General features: G+C 41.9%; 1 protein-coding gene across 1 annotated transcript; it reads left to right on the forward strand.

The window, feature by feature from the left end:
- The first annotated feature begins 1,532 nt into the window (after positions 1-1,532).
- On the forward strand, positions 1,533-18,797 carry FBXL3 (F-box and leucine rich repeat protein 3). Its single transcript, XM_030948299.1, has 5 exons — positions 1,533-1,760; positions 5,922-6,285; positions 8,311-8,433; positions 11,438-11,609; positions 16,379-18,797. The coding sequence occupies exons 2-5, from the start codon at positions 5,923-5,925 to the stop codon at positions 17,020-17,022; spliced, it is 1,302 nt and encodes a 433-aa protein (XP_030804159.1). The 5' UTR covers positions 1,533-1,760; position 5,922; the 3' UTR covers positions 17,023-18,797.
- Positions 18,798-20,508: the final 1,711 nt, after the last annotated feature.

Consider the following 20,508-nt stretch of genomic DNA (forward strand, 5'->3'; position numbering starts at 1 on the left):
TGTAGATTCATAAATACACACAGAACTGTAATGGCTGAGCTTTAGTAAACAGCTCAAGACATTCTGAAATGGAGAACAAGATTATTTTCTCACAGAAACTCAAAATAAAAATTAATTTTCCATTTCTCACTGAAAAACAATTCTGTTTCCAGACAAGTCTTTCTCCCCCCCACTGATAATCTCAAGGAACTAGACTTAAAAAAAAAACAAACAAAAAAACCTGACTTAATGTATGCAAGGAAATGTATTTTTATAAAGTGCTTCTTAAAGATTTCAGGGATGGTGACATTTGAGTGACCACTGAAGAATGTTTCAAAGCCATTTCAAGACTGGGGCGAGCACAGGATCACAAGTGCTGTTTCCAAGAAAATAATGACAGGAATTGGGATTACAACAATTTGAGCAGTAATTTAGTTACTATAGCTTGCAATAAATTAATAATTAAGTTTTGTGAATCTCAACAACTGTAAAGAGTTTGGACACATACAGGGCTGAAAAATGAAGTGTACTGGAGTGTACCACATGCACGAAGGACACATGATGACAAGGCATCTGCAGCCCATGGAATATGTCACACATCACTTTGTCTTCTCTGCCTGGCAAAATCCCAAGCACATCATCCCCAGTGCCTGTTGGCCCCAGGACACTTTGGTGGTTTGCTTTCCCTCTTACATCTTTTCCCAAGGCCATCCTCACATGGGGCTTCCAGACCACAGAACACAACCGGCTGTACTGGTGATGAGGATCCAGCTCCATCGCTGGTGACACCCAGCGTGCCCAGGCGGCCGAGAAGGCACAGGACAGCACACCGCAATGTCAGCAGTGGTGTGGCCAGCAGGGCCAGGCAGGGACTGTCCCCGTACTCGGCAGTGGGGAGGCCGCACCCCAGCTCAGGGCCCCACGCTACAACAAAGTGAGGGGCTGGAGTGTGTTCAGAGAAGGGCAGTGGAACTGGGGAAGTGCTTGGAACACAAGTCCTGTGAAGAGCAGCGAAAGGAGCTGGTGGTGTTTAGCCTGAAGAAAAGGGAGGGTCGGGGGAACCTTGTCACTTTCTACAGCTCCTGAAAGGAGCCTGTAGCCAAGTCGGGGTCGGCATCTTCCTCCAGGTAACCAGCGACAGGACAAGATGGCATAGTCATAAACTGCGCCAGGGAAGGTTAAGGTTGGATATTAGGAGGAATTTCTTCACAGAAAGGGTGACTGAGCATTGGAACGGTGGTGGAGTCACTATCCCTGGAGACATTTAAGGACAGACTGGACGCGGCACTGAGGAGGCACTGAGTGCCATGGTGCAGCTGACATGGGGGCGTTCGATCATAGGCCGGACTCGATGATCTTGGAGGACTTTTCCAACCTAGCAGATTCTGGGATTAGCCCCGCTACGTCTCTAGACTGCACAGCCCTCTTCCTGCCCGAGGCGGGACGCGCCCAGCCCCGAGCCGTGGCGCGGACGGGCGGGAGGAGGAGCCGGCGCCGTCCCTGGCTCCGAGGCGCCGCGGGCGGGGGCGCTGAGGGGAGGTGGGGCCGCCGCCCGCCGCCATTTTGGCTGGTTCGCGTCGCTTCCGCCGCTGGAAGTAAACAGAGAGCGAGGCCAGGGAAGGAGCGAAGCAGCGACGCGGGCGGGACGGGACGGAGCGGACGGTCGGACGGCGGAGGCGGCGCTGGGGTCGGCTTTGGCGGAGAGAGCTGATGTGGCCAGAGCGGAGGCGCCAGCGCGGCCCGAGCCCCGGTTAATGCGAAGCGCAGCAGGGAGCCGCCAGGTGCTGGGGCGGGAAGGGGCGGGCGGCGGGACCATCCGCGGGGTCCCAGGCCCCAGGAGCGGGCTCCGAGCAGCGGGGGCGGCGGAGCTCGGGGCCTGCCGGGCTGTCGGAGCCCCGCGCCCCGGGCCGGGGCCGGGGCTGGGCCGGAAGGAGCCGACCCTGAGGGGAGCCTTCTCCGGGAGTAGCCAGAGATCCTTAAATCCTACTCCGCCGTGTTTGGGGTCGCTGCCTCGCAGCTTTCTCCTGATAGCGCTAATCAGTCGTGAAAGCCTGGCTGTGTCCAGCGGAGCAGGTTGTTTGCGGCAGGGAGGGGTTGGGCTCGCCTCCTCCTCTTTCAGCCCCTGCTCCCCTTCAGCGCATTCCTGGTGTTCCTTGAACAGCGGGGCTGAGGCACAGCGAGCTCGGTTGGACAGGCTCTTGGGGAAGCGTTATCAGTCGGGTGCAAACAGCTCTTGCACAGTTTGTTTTGTTTGGTTTTGGTTGTGGGGTTTTTTTGTTGTTGTTGGTTTTTTTTTTTTTTAACTGCCGTTGTGTTCTGGCTGCACCTTACTCGGCAATAAAAACAATGTTAAGCACGTGCTTTGCTCCACCTCCTGCTCGGTGACTGAACTGTGTGATTAGGGTTGGACATGACTATTGCAAACAAGATAGCCTGGGTTGCGCCCAGGTGCGGAGTTCAGAAACGAGTCCTTATAATAGGTGGAGAAATTTGCTTGGAAAATCTTAAGGAGTCAGGCACGCACCAGGCTTTCACCCATCTCTCTGCCCCCGTAGAGTTTGGTATTTTTGTTGGTTTGGTTTTTTGGGTTTATTTTCCTTACTGGCAAAATCTTAGCTGCTAAAGCAAAGTTGGTTATAGCAGCAGTTTGAAAAGCAGTGATATGTGTGTGTCCTGAGTGTGCCAGAGAGAGTTAAAAGCAGGACTCATGGTTCATGCGTTTCTAAGAAGTGATAAGCAATCATTCCTTGAAAAGTAGGTTTTACTCATACAGTAATTTGCTAGTATGGAATTTTGCATCCACGTCTTCCTTGTTGAAAAGTTTGCCTTGGGTTTCAAGTGATCAGATCTTTAAATTACTGGATACAAAAAGCAAAGTGAATTTAACTTCGAATTGCATTGTCTGTTCTTGTGTTAAATATCCAGAAAGGTTTACTCTCTTAAGCGGCCTTTTAAAAGTAAATATGTTTTCGGATAGCTCTGTAAACTTGTGCAGGCAGATATGCATTTTTTAAATTTCGTATTTGTTTTATTGTTGGCATGTGAAGAGGTCAAAAGCATTTATATTTAAAAAAAAACTATTTTGATACTTTAAGTTCTAAAATGAGAACCCAAAAATTAGATGAACAAATTGGTTAAAAATCAGATGACAAAACAGTCACGCAGTTCTTAAAATAATATTTTTTAGTCTTGAGCTTAGGCACTTTTTTCCTTTGGAAAAAAGCAACGTTTGGAAGAAGTTTGCCAAGGAAATACTTTTGAAAGGTTTAAAAAATCTTAATCTTGACCTCTTTAAATACAGTTACAAAAAAAAGTTGTCTGGAAAGCTGGTTTTTTTCCCCATCCCTTGCTTTAAGTCATGGTATTTAGAGCATGTAACTTCTTATTTTCTTGGAAGAAGAAAATATCAGTATACCTCTAAGTAATGGCTGTGTTGTCTTTTTGTTTTTTAAGTTGGCTGTTTACAAAAATGTGGGACAGTATCCGACAACTTCTATGAGTGGGATTTGGTCTGTAACCAGCACATATTAACTCCTTAGAGCTCATCCCAGTTACCTCAGAGGTGCACAGTGAGAGCTGTCAATGACCTGATCCACTCCTATCAACACATCCCAGAGGCTTTTTTTCCAGAAGAAAAGTGAATACAGTTTTGTCAGTGGCAGCTCCCTCCTGGTCTTCTCTGAAAGGGAGACCAAAAAGAGGAAAAAAAACCCCAAACCCTACCTTAATGCAGTGGTAAAAGTAGCCTACCTAACTGGAACATTGATGCAGATTTACTGCCTTGCTAGCAAAAGATGAGACAGGATCTCTGCAAAGGAGGACTTGGAGAGCCCAGTCTAACAGTGCCTTCTGTAGCTTTTTACAGATGGCTTTGGAAAGACTTGGACATCAAACAGGCAAGCCTGAACTTGGCAAGTTAATAGCTTGCCTGTGGTGAATGCTCCTTATAACCTAGTTGTTTGGAATATCTGTTTAGCCTAAAGCTTAAACTAATGTTGCATTTCAGACTAGCTTATTATAAATATTGTTCTTGCACTCTGCTGAGTTATTATCTCTAACGGAAACATGACAGGCTTGCAGTGGATTTGCCAATTAATTCTTGATTAATTTTAAGTTGAATTCATTTTCACGGTTGCAAAATCCAATTCCTTTATATTTTTGTTAGTTGCAGATGGTTCTGAGTCACTGTTCAGTTTTCTTGCTTTTCTTCACTGATGAAGTGGCTCAGCAAGAGAGCTCTGTGTCTGGCAGAAAGCTTGTTCCAGCACAGGAATTGTGTTCTGCATAGTCCCATAGACGGGAACTGAATCACAGAAAACAGTTCTCAGGAAGCAAGTAGAGATTTTTGCCCAGTACTGTTTTCATCCTCTGCTTGCCTCCAAGTGTGCTAGGAGCAAAACCAGGAGCTGAAAAAAGTCAGGACAAATTTTCTTCATCAGTCTTTCGTGACCGTATGTTCAGGTTTGCCTGCATCATCCTATGAGTGGCATTAGACCTTAAGTGATAGCTTGCTTCTGTCATGTGAGTAGCTAGGATTAAAGCCTTTTAAAGGTAGGTAGGGAGGTGCTGCCTTTGAGAAAGTAATCTGTGATGCATTGGATTACGAACAGTATAATTTTTAGCTGGTATTTTGTTTTAATAAGTACTTCCAGACTTAGTTGCAGTACATAGCAGGGAAATGTAACTTTTCAGGTCCCAGGAGGGATCTGGGCATATGGTAATCCTAGACATGTAATTGTACTTGAATGTTAAACCAGGATGATTTTGCTGTGTATGAAGTCCTTTTTATTTTCTAGAAATCAGGGAGGCTGGGGTGCTTTATGTGTCAGGCTCACCCTGCCCCTGGATTCTCTCAGCTCTTTGGAAACTGGAATTGAGCACGTTGTAGTTGAGTATGAGGCAGCAGAGCCCTTAAGGGCATGATGTGAATCACACTGAGGCTTTTAAAAATAAGTGATCAGATGCCGAGTTCACTTGTAAGATGGCATGTACAAAAGAACATGTTTAGATTAAAACCCAGTGAGCCCTGGATGTGTTTCAGATATATGTAGTGGTAAGGGTCTTTTTCTCTCCAATAATGTAATATAAGATAGAAGTTGTTTAAGTGATGTAATTATGGCAAAAGCATATGCTACAACCTATTGCTGCAGGCTTGCTGAATTTAATACAATTTTGAAGAATTTTTCTGGCCCTTCTCTAAATTTTTTTTGTGGGTTGAAACTTCCAGACTGTTACTGGAAATCTTCTGTAATGCCTGTTTACTAGTTAGCTGGAAAAGTGAAAGCACACCAATGGACTTGATGAAATATATTTTCAAGGATACTGATTTAAAACAGATGCCTATTAAAGCAATGCATTTTAAATAAATAAATTTTAAAAGAAAATATTCTTCCTTTATGAGAAAAAAATATCTGGTCTGATACAACATCTGCAATATGCAGTGCTTGCAAGCATACAAACAGTAATTATTTACTTCCTTGCCTGATTGTGATCTCCACAGTTTCAAGTGTAGTTCCTAATAAATAGGACTGGGCCAGGAATATTTATGTCAGTGTTCAAAAAGTTGTTTAGAAGATTATCCTTCCATTAGTAGAACAGTAGAGTAATAATCAACAACACAGTAAAACAAATTAGGTTCAAAGTGTTCTCAAACACACAAATGAAACACTGAAAGGAGAGTGACTGTTATAAATGGGTTGGCACTGTTAATGATTAAAGAAGTAATAGTAAAGATATAAGTTTAGATGATATTGTTATTTCTGGACTGCCATTTTGGTTTGTTACTTGGGGTTTTTTTCCTTTATATATGCAGAAAAAAAACCCCTGCCAACATGTTGTTGCATAAAATACCCTTTTTCAACTCCACATGTGGTTTCTATTAATATTGTTCTCAGCTCTTTTACATTTACAAAATAAATATTTATTTTTTATTATTTCTGTAGAATGAAACGAGGAAGGACAACTAATGAGGCCAACAGCAGTTCATCTGAAGACACAACTGAGAAGGAATCCAAGAGACACAAGATTGTAGAGAAGAAAAGCACAGTTGTGCAGAGTCCTGACTGGGCAAACCTGCTCCAAGACATAATCCTGCAGGTGTTCCAGTACTTGCCACTTCTGGATCGTGCTCATGCATCCCAGGTCTGCAGGAGCTGGAACCAAGTGTTTCATATGCCTGATCTCTGGAGGTGCTTTGAGTTTGAGCTGAATCAACCAGCCACGTCAAACCTGAGGACTACACACCCTGAACTAATCAAGCAGATAATAAAGAGGCATTCCAATCACCTGCAGTATGTTAGCTTCAAGGTAGTGTATTTTAATAGGCTTTTTTAAAGTTACTTTTATTCTAAAAGAAAGAGGGCAGCTGTCATTGTGGTAGGTGGCCTTGTTTTCAGGCTTAATAGATGGAGGAAATGGATTCTCTAAATGGACATGTAGACATGGAGGTTACCTCCCAATTAATTTGTTTGGGTATATTTTGAGGACCAAAACTTTAAATAACAGTATTGAACATACCTTTTCATTGTCTTACTTCTGTTAGGTGGGAATTTTTTTGACTGGTGCTGTGGTTTCTTTGGGGTTTCTTGTTTGTTTTTGTGAGTCCTTTGTTGGTTTGTTTTTTGGGGTTTTTTGTGAGCTTTTTGTTTGGTTTCAGCTTTTTTGGTTTTTTGAGGGTTTTTTTGTAGCAGTTCAACTGCTTAAAATTCTGCTTCATGAAGTGGACAGAAATAGTTCTGATATGACTGCATGTGTGGGTTACTGCCTCAGAATTAAGTTCAGTCAGGATGCCTAAGTTGAGCATTTCCCCATTTCACATCCTGTAGGTACTTGGCTCTAGCATTCATGGTTAGAAAACATCTAATGCACAGAGAGTGACTTCAGTACTGCCAGGCATCAACTAGCAGCTTTAATCTTAAATTGTATGGGATTGTCTGTGCTCAGTGCAGCTGCGTTTCAGGGGTCTGAGAAAGTACCTGTGGTTTGCTCAGGATGGTGCATGTATTCACATTGTGGAATTATTTTCAGTACATGAAAACTTCTAATGTGGGCTTACATAGCAGTGTGTTTTGGAAGGGTGCTGTGAATCTCCTGGCTGCATATATATCAGCTATGTGAGAAATTTGGAAAGGAAGTGTGTTCTGCAGCAAGTTCAGCATACTTGTGTCTGAGATCAGGCAGTTCTAATGCTGGAATCATCAGCATGTGAGGAGCTGAGTCACCTCTAACTGATCACATGTATTGCTACTGCTTGCTTGCAATACCAGATACAAACTGCTACCACGTGGTTTGCAGGGCTTTTATCAGCATCCAAATAAAGAAAACCTAGAGCTGTAGTGGAGTGACCTCCCAGTGTCTTATCTCCTGTCTGTGTTGCTTTACGCCCAAGGAATTTTGGGTGCCCTTTGCTTGTAGGGTTATCCATCATTTCTTTCATGTGCCACTTCAGTTGTTCCAGTGCTGCAGAATACACAAGGAAGTGGGTGTAACACTCACCAGTCCTCTGTAAAGGCTGAAAACAAGAGGGGTGTTTGCTGTGGGCAAAGAAGGATGAGATTGTTGAAAATCAAGGTTTTTCAGCTTGTGTTTGAGCAGAAAATGAATGTGCATTTGACTTAATCTGTTGCTGCCAAGGTAGCATGGCTTACAGTGGAGTTAAATTTGATCCTGTGATCAAGCTTTATACTGTTCTGTAGGTCTGCAAAGCTGTCATGGCTGCTATACTTTCAGAAAGCACGTCTGAGTGTCAGGGGAAGTCCCCTGGAGACACACCTAGTGATTTGGTTGGACAGCAAGCTGACTAATGAAGGTTTTGGGATTTGTGTTGGTTTGCTCAGTTTGGTTTGGCTTTTTGAGAGTATCCATTGCATCTGTTGTGGTTTTAACAGTGAAGGGCCAGTCATTCAGGTTCATATGATAATGCACTTAACTCTCCAGCAGCTCAGTTTTATGAACTGAGCCACTGTAAAAAGAAGTGGCTTTTGTAAAAAATTTATAGAATTCTTGCATTTTGGTAAGGAGGAATGTAAAGAGGAAGTCGAATAGGCTCTGGACCCTCCACTTGCTTGTTATTTGATATGGAATGAGTATCTTGGAACACACTGTTTAGCTAACCCCTCACCATGCTATATTTTACCAAAGTGTTTAGAAAAGTATTAAATTTATAGCAAATAGTCTTGAATTTTTGATTCATACTTTTTTGGGGAATAAAGAATAACATTGATGGATTCACAATGAGACTTTTTTACATCACATTTCAGAAGGTAAAGTGAAAAAAAAAGTTAAAGAGTGTATTGCAGTGCATTCTGAACACAAAATTCATTTTGTTTTAAGGTGGACAGTAGCAAGGAATCTGCAGAAGCAGCTTGTGATATATTATCACAGCTTGTGAATTGCTCTCTGAAAACACTTGGGCTAATTTCAACTGCCCGGCCAAGCTTCATGGATTTACCAAAGGTATTTTATTATGTATATTTTCTATTGCAGAATATTGCAGTGTTTCATACAGTACTTCTGTAACTTTATGAAAAGTTCTATTGTAGGAATATGAATCTTGGATAAAGAAAAGTTTATTAGTGATCTGGCCTCTAATAAAGGGAGGAGCTGATATGTACAGTGATGGATGTATGAAGTTCCATTCAGTCTCTGAATCATATGAGAGTGTAGGCCTGACTGTGTTCTTTCAAGTCCTCCTGTCTGTTGACCTCAATGTAGTGCTGAGCAGCGTGGTGCAAGTTAAGAGGCTAGACAGTTCAGGTCTGTGTAATTGTGTTGTGGGGTTTGTTTAGGAGACAGTTACAGTCAAATGATTGGTCGAGTTTTATCCATGTGGACTTGCCATAGGGCTTACAAATCTCTTCAGAAAGAAATAGGATCATGATTTGCAGGGCTTCACATGAGACAGTCAAGCATTAACATCCTTGGTGAAGTGCACTGTATTTCTGAAAATTTCAGTCAAGATTTTTGCCTTGCACATTTACCAAAAATCAGATCTTGTTAGAAAGCATTTAATCTGGATGACAAATCTCTTACATGTGCTTCTAGAGAAGCATTCCTGCTAGTGAGATGGAAGTGTACAATTGCTGAGGAGCAGGGGAGTAGTTGTGAAGGGCCAGATACAAATAGACTATTAGCTAGATCTCAGTGATATCATGGCTGGTGATGGCAGTGAGGACAAGGAAGAACTAGAGACAGCCTTGGAAAGGGAAGTAGGCTGCAGGTGAGGTTAGCTACAGAAAGGTTATCAGTTGTTATCCTTGCAGTGGTTGCTGCCACGTCATGTAGCTCTCTTGAATATGTGTTTTTAACTGATAATTTTCAAAGAGGCTTTTCAGATATTTAACTAGTTTTGCTCTGATTCTTTTCCTTTTCTGATGTTCTTTGAGGTGTGATGATAAGAAAACCTGAATGTAGGGAAAACAATCCACAGTGTGTTAAAAATGCTTTGTTCTTTCAGCTCTGTCTTACTGCTTTCTTTATTAATCTGAATGCTGCTTTAGATCTCTTAGTTTTCACTGGAGGGATATATTAAGGTCATATCTAGCTTGCTGAGTAGTTACTTGTAATTGTTCATGCTATGTTCTTATTCAGTTTCAAGGCTTATAAAGCACAGGCTTCCTTTTTTTTGTTCTCAGTAAGTTCACATTTTGCCTTTTAAAAAATAGATTCAAAATAAGCCAAAATTAGCTCTAAGGATAATTTGCCTTTTGGTGCTTACAACTTCAATAGTTTTGTCACTTGCATAAGGGACAGCTAGTGAAACTAAGGAATTTAATTTGGCCATGACTGAATTTTTGTGGGAAGCTGTTAGTGACAGGTCCATTAGATGAAAAGCAGAAAAAGATGAATTAATTTGGAAAGTGGTTAATACTTTGCTGTGGTTTGAGATTTTTTTGGTGTGGTGGGGATTTTTATTGTTATCAAGACTGTGTAAGAAGTCTGAACTACTTGGCATTATCTTCGTCAGTGCTCTCTTGTTGTCAAGTGACCTGACATGTGGCAAATATCTCTAACTCGTATTTAGGGTTGTGTTGCCTGTCTTTTCACTAAGTACATTGTAGGTGAGTAGAATCTTTTTAAAAAAAGGAATCATACTACAGACTACAGATGTGGCAGAGCTTTTACATGTTGGGATATTGCCTGTTTCCTGTTAGCTCTTCAAACTAGAAGGTTCAAGTTTCCTTTTTTAATAAGTGTGGTTAACTTTCTTTGCCTTTCTATTTAACAGCCTTCTTTTTCTAAATACAGAGAATAAAAACACAGTACTAACATTCTCATAATACAGAGTTGAAATAATATTAAAGCATCTTTTCTTCTGTACATAACACATACAAGCCAGGATAGTTGGAGTGGTCCCTAAAGCCAAAGTGTGTAAAGATTCTGAGTTGAGCTTCCTGTTTCCATTTGCATGAACTGACTTTGAAAGTTTGTGTAAACGTGAAAGCAGTAAGTCCTGCTCTAAATCTAATTTTTTGGCAGTTTTATCAAAAGTCACAAATATATCACCTCAGAACAAATACTGTTTCCAGGCCTTCTCTCATACAACTGTATTCAGGGTATGTACCCGTGGCTCCGAGTGAAACAGGCTTGAAATCCAAGTAGCAGTGCAATTTTTTAAGATACTTAATGTAGCACATGGAGAAAATACTTTTTTAAAGTCTTCTATTTGGTCAGTCTGATGAGAAATCATGAAGATGAACTAACTATTCACTTCATACCGCCGGTGGTTTTTGCAGTCACTGCTGTATCTGCTCCTTAGTCTGTGTTTCTCAAGTTCAGGTTCCCAAGGCTCTGTCTTTAATGATAAGTTTCAGTGGTTATGCAAAAATGCTGAGCACTTGTCCTACCTTATCTATGCTGCTTATTCAGTAATTAATAGATTTCCTGCTCCTTGGCTCTGTTTGGACCACTCCAGTTAGCTTTCCAAGAAATCTGTTCAAACCCTAAATACTCCTATGGGGATGGTAGGCAGGCAGTGCAGTCATTTGGCTTTGGATACAAACACTCCTGACTATGTTTGCATCTCACCAGTGCAGCACAACTTGCCATGAGGGAATTCCTCTTCTAGAAGATGCTTCTTTTAGAGTCGGGCTTGTCTCATTGGTTCAAAGAACATTAAAAAAATCCCCAAAATGAGAGCTTCTAGGCTTTCCCTTTGCTTGTGGTCTTTCTGCAGATTTAAATTTGTGCAGTGGATTGCCCAAGGTCAGGTTCTTTATTAACATCTAATGTTACACATTCTGATTTGCCCAATACAGAAACACATAGCAAAAAATTATTACATTTCCTCTACTAAAAATGTCAATTTTAGTATCATTTTTAAATTATGCAATATCAAAAGAATGCTTTTTCAATGAATGCTGTCAAGAAGTAAAAACTAGGAGTGCTGTGCACATTGTGAAACCATTGTGAAGTAAAAATCTCATACTACTCTTTCATTTAAACTCCCTTTTTTTTTCAGTCTCACTTTATTTCTGCACTGACAGTGGTGTTTGTGAACTCCAAATCCCTCTCTTCACTTAAGATTGATGACACACCCGTGGATGATCCATCTCTCAAAGTTTTGGTGGCTAACAACAGTGACACCCTCAAACTGTTGAAAATGAGCAGCTGTCCTCATGTTTCTCCAGCTGGTAAGCTGCTGTGGTTTTGGGGTTAGCCTCTTCGGGATTTTTTGGTTGGCTGGTTGGTTGGGATTTTTTAATGCATGCATTAAATTCTGTCTGAAACCAGTACACCTCTGAAAACAGAGGGGTGGGGTAAGAGGGAAGATGAGTATGGTATTACCAGCAACTGTCCGTGAATAAAGTACTTTCAGCTGGTGGTCAGTCCCTCTATCCTACCACTTCACAGTGCCTACTGGGCTAATGATAAAATAGTGCATGTCTGTTGTGGGCAGATAGTTAACTTCATGTGGAACTTAATGAGAACATAGCAAATTGATTGTGCTCTATTTGTGCAATGACAAAGTATTCCAATATAATGCAGCTTTTTTGGAGTACAAGTTTCTTTTCCATACTTTGTTATGTGTGGGTTTTGACTGTTGCCATGCCATGGATTAGAAGGATGCTGGTTTAGTAATTCTGAAAGAAAGTCATCGCTGGAGAATAACTGCAGACAGCATCAAAAAGGGGAGATGAGACTGAACTGTGCAAAACTTCTACAGTCACCAGATGTACTTCTCTAACACTCTTAAGTGTGTCTGTAACAAGAATGAAGCCAGCTCATACCAGAACAAAATCATTCAAGATTGTTGAAGTTCACAGAATTAACATTTCTGGTAGACTTACACAACACACAGCAAATTTAAGATTTATTCATAGACCATCAGCTTAACACTTAGAGTTTTCTACTGAGAAAGAGAAGAGGAATTGTAAATGAAGTGCTGGCAACTTAGTGTGATTCCTCTTCTGAGGATGAGTAGAAACTATAGAAACCATAACACCATAACTTTCTTCATGCAAATACATTGCAGCTGTAAATGCTAGATTTATTATCTGTCAAATTCACCAGCAGGATTCCTACAAGGGAAAAGCAGTACTGTAGCAGAGGGTGTGTTATTGTAGTGATAACAAACAAAACAAACTTAATACCTTTTGTAAGTGTAGCTCTCAGACTCGTGTTTGACTTTGTATAAAGAAGTCCTGAAAATGCAGGAGTGGTTTTGCAGCAGCCTGGTCCAGCAAAGTGTTTGTGGAATTAACTGCATAATTGCCTCCTCCAAGCTTTCCAGTTGTAGATGGGGTTTGTTTAAATTGGCTTGAGGGACTGGCTTTTCCAACCTAAAATTGTTTTTTGAGAATCCTTGTGTCTGAGAAGTGCAAGAGCCATAACAGCTGTGTCTGTTAAAAGGAAAGGGCTTCAGCAGTAATTTGTAGCTAGGCAGGGAGAGTCATTTCCTTGGACTTGGATCGAAGAGTAAGCTGTCAGCTCTAGCAGACTTGGCTGGTTTGTGGATAATCCTTGCTAGAAGGCTTCATTGGAACATCATACACTTGATAATTAGGGAGGAGACATGGGTGTGTTCTGATTGATGTATCTTGCATGGTTGTAAATTGAAGGAACAATGGGTAAGAAATGGTTGCGCCTGTTAAAGGACATGTTCCATCCTCCACGTTCTTCATGGAGGATGAATAGATTGGGGTAAGATGCATTAGTAACAAAACCAGGGAGTGCTGAGCAAACAGTAGGAGAGTTTAATTGCGTAATTCAGATAAGGGTGTGCCTTGAGATGGAAAAAAAAGTGGATGCACTGGGTTTGCATGGCACTTGTTTTGTGGGTCCGTGAGGGGGCTACAGGAGTGGTTTCTGTGAAAACTGCCAGAAGCTTCCCCATGTGCAGCAGAGCCAAGGCCAAGCCCGTCAGTGACAATGGCAGTGCCTCTGGGATAACCTGTTTAAGAAGGGGGAAAAGGTACTGCAGGAGAGCAATTGCAGCTGGAGACAAGAGTGAGAATACATGAGAGAAACAACTCTGCAGACACCAAGGTCCGTGAAGAAGGAGGGGCAGGAGCTGATCCAGGTGCCAGAACTGAGATTCCCCTCAGTCATGCACTCATGGTGCAAACCATGGTGAGGCAGCTGTGCCTCTGCATCCCATGGAGGGCCATGGTGGAGCAGAGGTCCACCTGCAGCCCATGGAGGACCTCATGTTGGAACAGGTGGATGCTGGAAGGAGGCTGTGACCCTGTGGGGAGCCCATGCTGGAGCAGGTTTGATGGCAGGAATTGACCCTGTGTGGAACACTGGAGTCTGTTTGTGAAGGACTGCATGCCATGGAAGAGACCCATGCTGGAGCAGTTTGTGAAGAACTGCAGTCTGAGAAGGACTCCTGCTGGAGAAGTTCATGGGGGACTGCTGCCATGTGAGGGACTCCATGCTAGAGCCAGGAAAGATAATGGGGGGTGGTCTCCCCCTGAGGAGGAAGGAGTGGCAGAGACAATGTCTGCAGAACTGACGACAGCCCCCATTCCCTGTACCCCTGTGCTCCTGGGAGGGAAGGAGGTAGAGAAAATAATAAGGAAGTTAAGCCTGGGAAGAACAAAGGAGTGAGAGGAAGATGTGTGATTCAGTTTTATTTCTCATTACCCTACTCTGATTCAAGTGATAATATATTGATTTCCCCAGGTTGAGTCTGTCTTACCCATGATGGTAATTGGTGATCTCTGTCACCCTTATCTTCACTCTTGAGTTTTTAACTGTATTCTCTCTCCCCTGCCCAGCTGGGGAAGGGAGTGATTGCACAGCTTTGGTGGGCACCTGGTGTCCAGGGAGGGACATCCCACCAAGAGGAGCAAAGAAAGAAGCTGGTATATGGATAGTTGGCTTCAAGAGCAGGCAGGCTGCAAAAATGAGACTCCTGAAGGAAAATGTGACCTGGATTTTTTTTGTAATGGGGATATTGTAATTAGCAGGCTGCTATAAATGTACAAAAACTTTATGGAAACAAAAGGGCTGTGAGTTGCAAAACTAATTACTTAGAGATGCAATTAAAATGTCTTCAGATTGGAGGAGGAGGGAATGTTCATTACTAGGTCAGTTCTCAAGAAATTTTTTAGTGAAGGACAGAAAAGAGTAATGAAAGTAGAGCAAGAGAGACTCCACTACTGCAGGGATAAAGGAAAAATATTGATATCAAACAGTGAATTGCTCTAAGTTACTGTACAAATATGAAGAGGCACGTTTGAATTTGGGCTGGAGAAACAAAGGCAGTGATGTATTTCTAATCTTTGTGAGCTTATCTGAAGTTACTTCTGTTTATTGTTCCCACTCTGAAATACTAACTGCTGGAACAGAGGGAATGAAAAGTGTTCCTGTAAAGGTGGTATTTGTGCTGTGGCATGGGGTAGGAGGGCTGCTTCTCTTGGGGTGGGAGTTGGGAAGCAGAGCAGATGTCAGGTGTGCCTTTATCAGGGACATCATGAGTCAGGGATTTTTTTGATGCAACTCTGCAGTAAGATCAGAGAGCAGAGCTGTTTACCTCTCAGTGACACAAAGGTGTGGGCAGTGCCTGGGGGTGTTGTGTGAAATACATGGGCTCCAGGCAGGCACTCTAGTAGCTGTCTACACTGTATACATTGTCAGCTCTTTATATAGGATGCATAGTTGCATTGGCAGACCATGTATATCCAGTTCTAGACCCATAAAAATCACAGTAAGTTGTACCCCAGCTCTTCCCTTTTTGCATTGCACTGGTCCATAGTGTACCCCTAAAGTTAACAAAGATTTGTGGAAGGATGGCAGTCAGGACAACAAGCTTTTTTTAGATGAGAAAATGTATATGGATCTTGAAACTGCCTAAAATACAGCATGTCTGAGTTCCCTTAGAGAGTGATCATAGTGACCCTTCTGATTCATGCAATGTTTTTGCAGTGATTTTTTTAAGTGTTTCTATGCTCAGAATAGGCTTCCCTAAATTTAATAGCTGCACTTTAAAATAACTGCTGTTTTCTGAATTTCTTCCTGTTGCTTCAGTGTATTGAGCTCAGGTTTTTCAGTTTCATGTTAAATGCTATGTTCTCATCCCTTCCCTTAATGGAAAGGCCGTATCCTACATTTCATGCAGTTTTCTGGGTCACATGAAATGCAGAGGACTGAATGCTGTTCTTAGTGCTTTTTATTTTTTTCAGTACTGTTACCAGTATAATACCATTGCTTGTATCTACAAATAGTGTGAGTGGAAACCTTAGACTGACCCAGATTCTCTTTTTAATATTTTGTCTTCTGTGAGCTCCTTTTCATTAAAGAGAATCTGAAAATTGCTGTTTTAGAAATTACTGCTCCAAATTTCTACTGTTTTGCCTCTTTTTTGCTGTAGCTTTTCCAAATTTAAGCATTTATACTTCCTAGAAAAAATAAATATGACAGCAGGAGCCTCTCTATTGAATTAAAATCTAACATTCATTTTACTTTTGCTTTACATTTGCTTTCTTCAGATGACAAATTTCACTCACAGTTGCTTTGTCAGCCACAGAGCACTCAGCAGTTCTTCCAAGCTGGCTAAGGAAATAGTTTTATCATGAGTAAGCACCTTTTACAAAAGTGAGATTGAGTATATGTAGTCTTACAACAGAACAGTCAGAATATGCTATTTATGTATTTGTCACTTCTGTTTATGTGTTTGTTCACTTCTTTCTGATTCCCAGCAAAACAGAGATGTAGTCACATTGTGTGTGTCTGTCTCACGTGTAGGTACAAAGAAGTCACAAGATCCTGCTTGTGAAAAAGATTAGTGTTCTGGTTGTCCAGTTTGATTTGGTTTTGATTTAAGGTCTTGGTTGCACGTTTGAAACAGGTGCCCATAGCACCCCTTCTGCCACACATGAACAGTTCCCTCCCATTTTATGTTCAGTCATCAATGCCTTTATCTGTGTAACGCTTGCATCGTGCTGTCCTCTCACAGGTATCCTTTGTGTGGCTGACCAGTGCCATGGCTTGCGAGAGCTGGCGCTGAACTACCACCTGCTGAGCGACGAGCTGCTGCTGGCTCTGTCCTCGGAGAAACACGTCAGGTTAGAACACTTGCGCATTGATGTGGTCAGTGAGAATCCCGGACAGACTCAGTTCCACACCATTCAGAAGAGCAGCTGGGACGCTTTCATCAAGCATTCTCCTAAAGTAAATTTAGTCATGTACTTTTTCTTGTACGAGGAGGAGTTTGACCCGTTCTTTCGTTACGAGATCCCCGTCACTCACCTGTACTTCGGCAGGTCGGTCAGCAAGGATGTGCTGGGCCGCGTGGGGATGACGTGCCCGCGCTTGGTTGAGCTGGTGGTGTGTGCCAATGGATTGCGGCCGCTGGATGAGGAGCTGATCTGCATCGCCGAGCGGTGCAAGTACCTGTCGGCTGTGGGCCTCGGGGAATGTGAAGTCTCCTGCAGTGCCTTTGTGGAGTTCGTGAAGATGTGTGGCGGTCGCCTCTCTCAGCTCTCTATTATGGAGGAAGTTCTGATTCCTGATCAGAAATACAGCTTAGAGCAGATTCATTGGGAGGTTTCAAAGCATCTCGGTAGAGTCTGGTTCCCAGACATGATGCCCACTTGGTAAAGTCCTTAAAAGACTCCAGGGCGAATGGAGTAGCACCTTAAACCCAAGCTTACCATATTGCAATTTCCTGTATAAGCTTATTTAATAATATAAATTTTGCTGCAAGTTAATCAGTGGTTTGATTAGAAAATTAATTTTTCTTTCAAAAATTGTTTTGGAACTTGAGAACCAAAAGAGTTCACAGCTCCAAAACCTGTTTTCATCCAAACAAAATTCAGGTTTCTGTTTTATATTTAGTCTTTGTCATTAAAGGTGACTTTAAATATTTTTGGAAATACAAATTATTTAAAATATTGTAATGCACTTGAAAAATACCAGTTTTAATATGGTGTTTTTCTTTGATTTAGATTAGTAGTATTGGACACAATCATATTTGATCTTAAAAAGCCAAGTGAAACCCCACCAAAATTGCATGTTTTGTTGCAGACTGTAGCATTTCTAAATCCAGTCACCTCGATGACAAGATGACGATTATGAGGAGTGTTTAGTAGCCTGTGAAATACACACATTCTGTTAAGTCATAAAGGCAAGAGCAATATACAAAAATAAATTTAGACAACTAAAGTAGTAAGTTTACCACCTTATTCAACAGATCATTAGATCCATCTAAAATGTGTTCAGAGCGCTAACAACCAGTAGTGTGAGCTACCAAAAGTGGTGCGGGGTTTTTTCCACGCTCTATGCATTTTAATGTAGTTTGCTTATGGGGTCTCAGATCTGCGTCTAAACCTGTTTTAAGGTATTTTATGTCTAGCTCAGGAAGCGAAAGCATTCTGGGGAAAAATGTAGATACATTGTATTTAAAACCACACTGGAGTTAATGAGCTTTTCTTGCACATTACCCGGTTTGGCAGCATACGGTGAGATGGAATAACGTATGGTTTGTGAAATGAACCCAGCAATGTTATTCTGATGATGTGGGTGTGCGCAGTGCAAGGTGAGAAAGGTAAAATTTGAATGTTGACCAAGAACCTTTTCACAAAACCTTAGACCTTTTGGCTGCTTTCAGTTTGACAGAAATGACATTGGAACAGTTGCTTAAGCTGTATAAACTAATTGTATACTGTAAATCTGTTTCAGAAATGTTTATGTATAAAGTGGATGTTTAATAGATGATAATTTTTGTATTCCTTTAATTGAGCTAGTTCTGTCATTTCATAATATTTAACAATTCAAAAGGAGTAGACTTGGTGAAGTAGAGCAATAGGCAGAAATTTGTTTTGAACATTTGATAAATCAGTTTTAATAAAGAAAGTTTTTAGTTTGTAAGTGGTGTAGGCAAGACACTGCCTGTGATCTGGACGTGGCTTGTGACTTCATTTCTTACTGCCAACAGTTATTTTCTCTTTGAGGTTGCTGATGGTAACACTGAAGTGTTGCCCAGACAGCTGCACGTTTGAGAGATGTGGTCAGCCCTCAGCAAGGCAGAGCTGCCCCTGCGGGCTGGGTTGAGCTTAGCTGGTGGCTGCTTCTCACTTGAGCTGTAAGTAGATTTCCTTCATCTCTGATTTCAGTCATGTTTATCCGAATGTATCATTTAGTGTAATACACTTATGAGTGTATTTAAATTCATAACTATATTTTGAGCAAACAGTGCTCAGCGGACTGGACATCTTTATAGGGGAGTTGTATGTTTCTGTAGAGCTTTGATTTTAAAATTGCATTTTATGAAATACGCGGTTTTTGTATTAGAATTTGTTAAATTAATGTAATACTATAATTTGCTTTTATTTGTACAAAAGGTGTCAATATATTTAGTCTGTAAAAGTATAAAAGTGCTGTGTCTTTTATAACTCGACTCTCAGAACTGCCTGTATGAGAAAGGTGGAGTAACACTTGCAGTCTGGGGAACAGGGTTTAGTTTTCACTAAATTACTGTGAAATAATACCATTAATAATGGAGCCAAAAGCTCTTTGGACCTTGACTGCAAGTGTCCAGATGCTGCAAGGTAAGTCGCCAACATGTTGGTAATGGGAATAACTGAAAGGCGAGGCACAACCTCAATACGAGATCCCACTCCTGGAAGTCACACCTTGGAAACCCAGCGTTCGGCTGCTCACAGAGAGGCTTCTGTCAGACCCTGGTGTGAGGAACATATTAGGAGCTGAAGGTGGCAGGGTTGGCTGTAGCAGAACTGCTTCCCCAGCAAGGTAATTGGCTGGCCCTGAGAAGGCTGTATTGTTGCACTGACTTCAAAAAGTCCTTCCTGAAGTCAACACCACATTATACCGGTTATTAGGATGTTCAGCACAGGAAAACTGCTTAAAAGCAGTTGTCTCCCTCTTCCATGGGAGGTCAGCAGTTTTTATACATTGAATCAGTTACTGCATCCTTCATTCAAATAATCCAGCTGTGACATAAACTTGCCAGGCAAGTCTACAGTGCTTTTTGAGAAATTCTGTATGTCTTCTTTTGCCTTGTAGATGTTGAAACAATTCAAATACATAAAAATCATGGCACGAGTAGTACCACAGACTCACAAAGTTCACTAGAAACAGGAACATGAGTATCATAGATGTATCATTTTCCCCAAGCTCACCTTTATTTCTTATTATCAGAATAACAAAACTCAGGTGTTGGCTTGGTTGTCTGGTTTTGGGTAGGAGTTAACATGTGCAGTGACAAATCTTACCTCTGAATCCAAGTGGTTACAAGTTAAGATACTGAAGGCAGCAGCTCTCGTAATCCAGGACATCTGGGGATGGGTTTGTGAGGGGGAAGGCACAGAGTATCGGTACCAGTGACTTTCACAGTGCTTTGAGAAACAGGAGCAGCACACTCTGTTTGACTTTGATGGATGATGAGCCAGGATCTGCTTTGCTGGAGAACCCTCATGGACTGAAGTGGCTTACAACCCCGAGCATCCCACAGGTGTGGCAGTGCAGCAGTTTTGCTCAAGACCAGTGTGCAGACTTGGAAATTACTGTAGTACAGAATGATTGTATATTTTTACTCTCAAGTGCAATGTGCATCAGAGCAGGGAGCAGGACCAAGCCCAGTCTGAAGTGATGAACAAGTCCTGTATTCAAAGTATGAGTAAAGACTGAGTGACAGTGATGCAATGCCACACTTATCCTGATCCTGGCAGTCTGGACAGTGCCCTGGTTCCTACTGTCAGGCAAGTGCTAATAGCACCTGGCTGTGAGTGAAATGAGGTGAGATCCTACCTCCTGCTTCCTGTGTGACTTACAGGTGGTTTTCAGTCACAAGCAGATGATCAGGTTCACAGAAGCTGTGACACCTAATGCTTCCTTTTTAAGTTTTAAAAGTGGCATTTTTATGGATCTATTCTGGGCTTGTCTAAACTTTGCAGAATTGGCCTATTTATCACCTCTGTAGTTTTTTTGGATCTAACTCTGTAGGCCTAACTCAATGATTGTGGATTCTACCTACAAGAGAGCACTGCTCTCAACAACTTCAGCTCATTCCAGTGCAGTGATTCCAGTTTAACTGCAACAACAGCACCTCCTACAGGACTGCAGTTT

Source organism: Camarhynchus parvulus, chromosome 1 (assembly GCF_901933205.1).
Source record: "Camarhynchus parvulus chromosome 1, STF_HiC, whole genome shotgun sequence".
Lineage (NCBI taxonomy): Eukaryota > Metazoa > Chordata > Aves > Passeriformes > Thraupidae > Camarhynchus > Camarhynchus parvulus.

Coding starts and splice junctions, on each gene's coding strand:
- FBXL3 (XM_030948299.1), top strand. CDS start 5,923: ATGAAACGAGGAAGGACAACTAATGAGGCCAACAGCAGTTCATCTGAA. Junction 6,286..8,310: donor TGCAGTATGTTAGCTTCAAG/GTAGTGTATTTT, acceptor TTTTGTTTTAAG/GTGGACAGTAGCAAGGAATC. Junction 11,610..16,378: donor TCCTCATGTTTCTCCAGCTG/GTAAGCTGCTGT, acceptor GTCCTCTCACAG/GTATCCTTTGTGTGGCTGAC.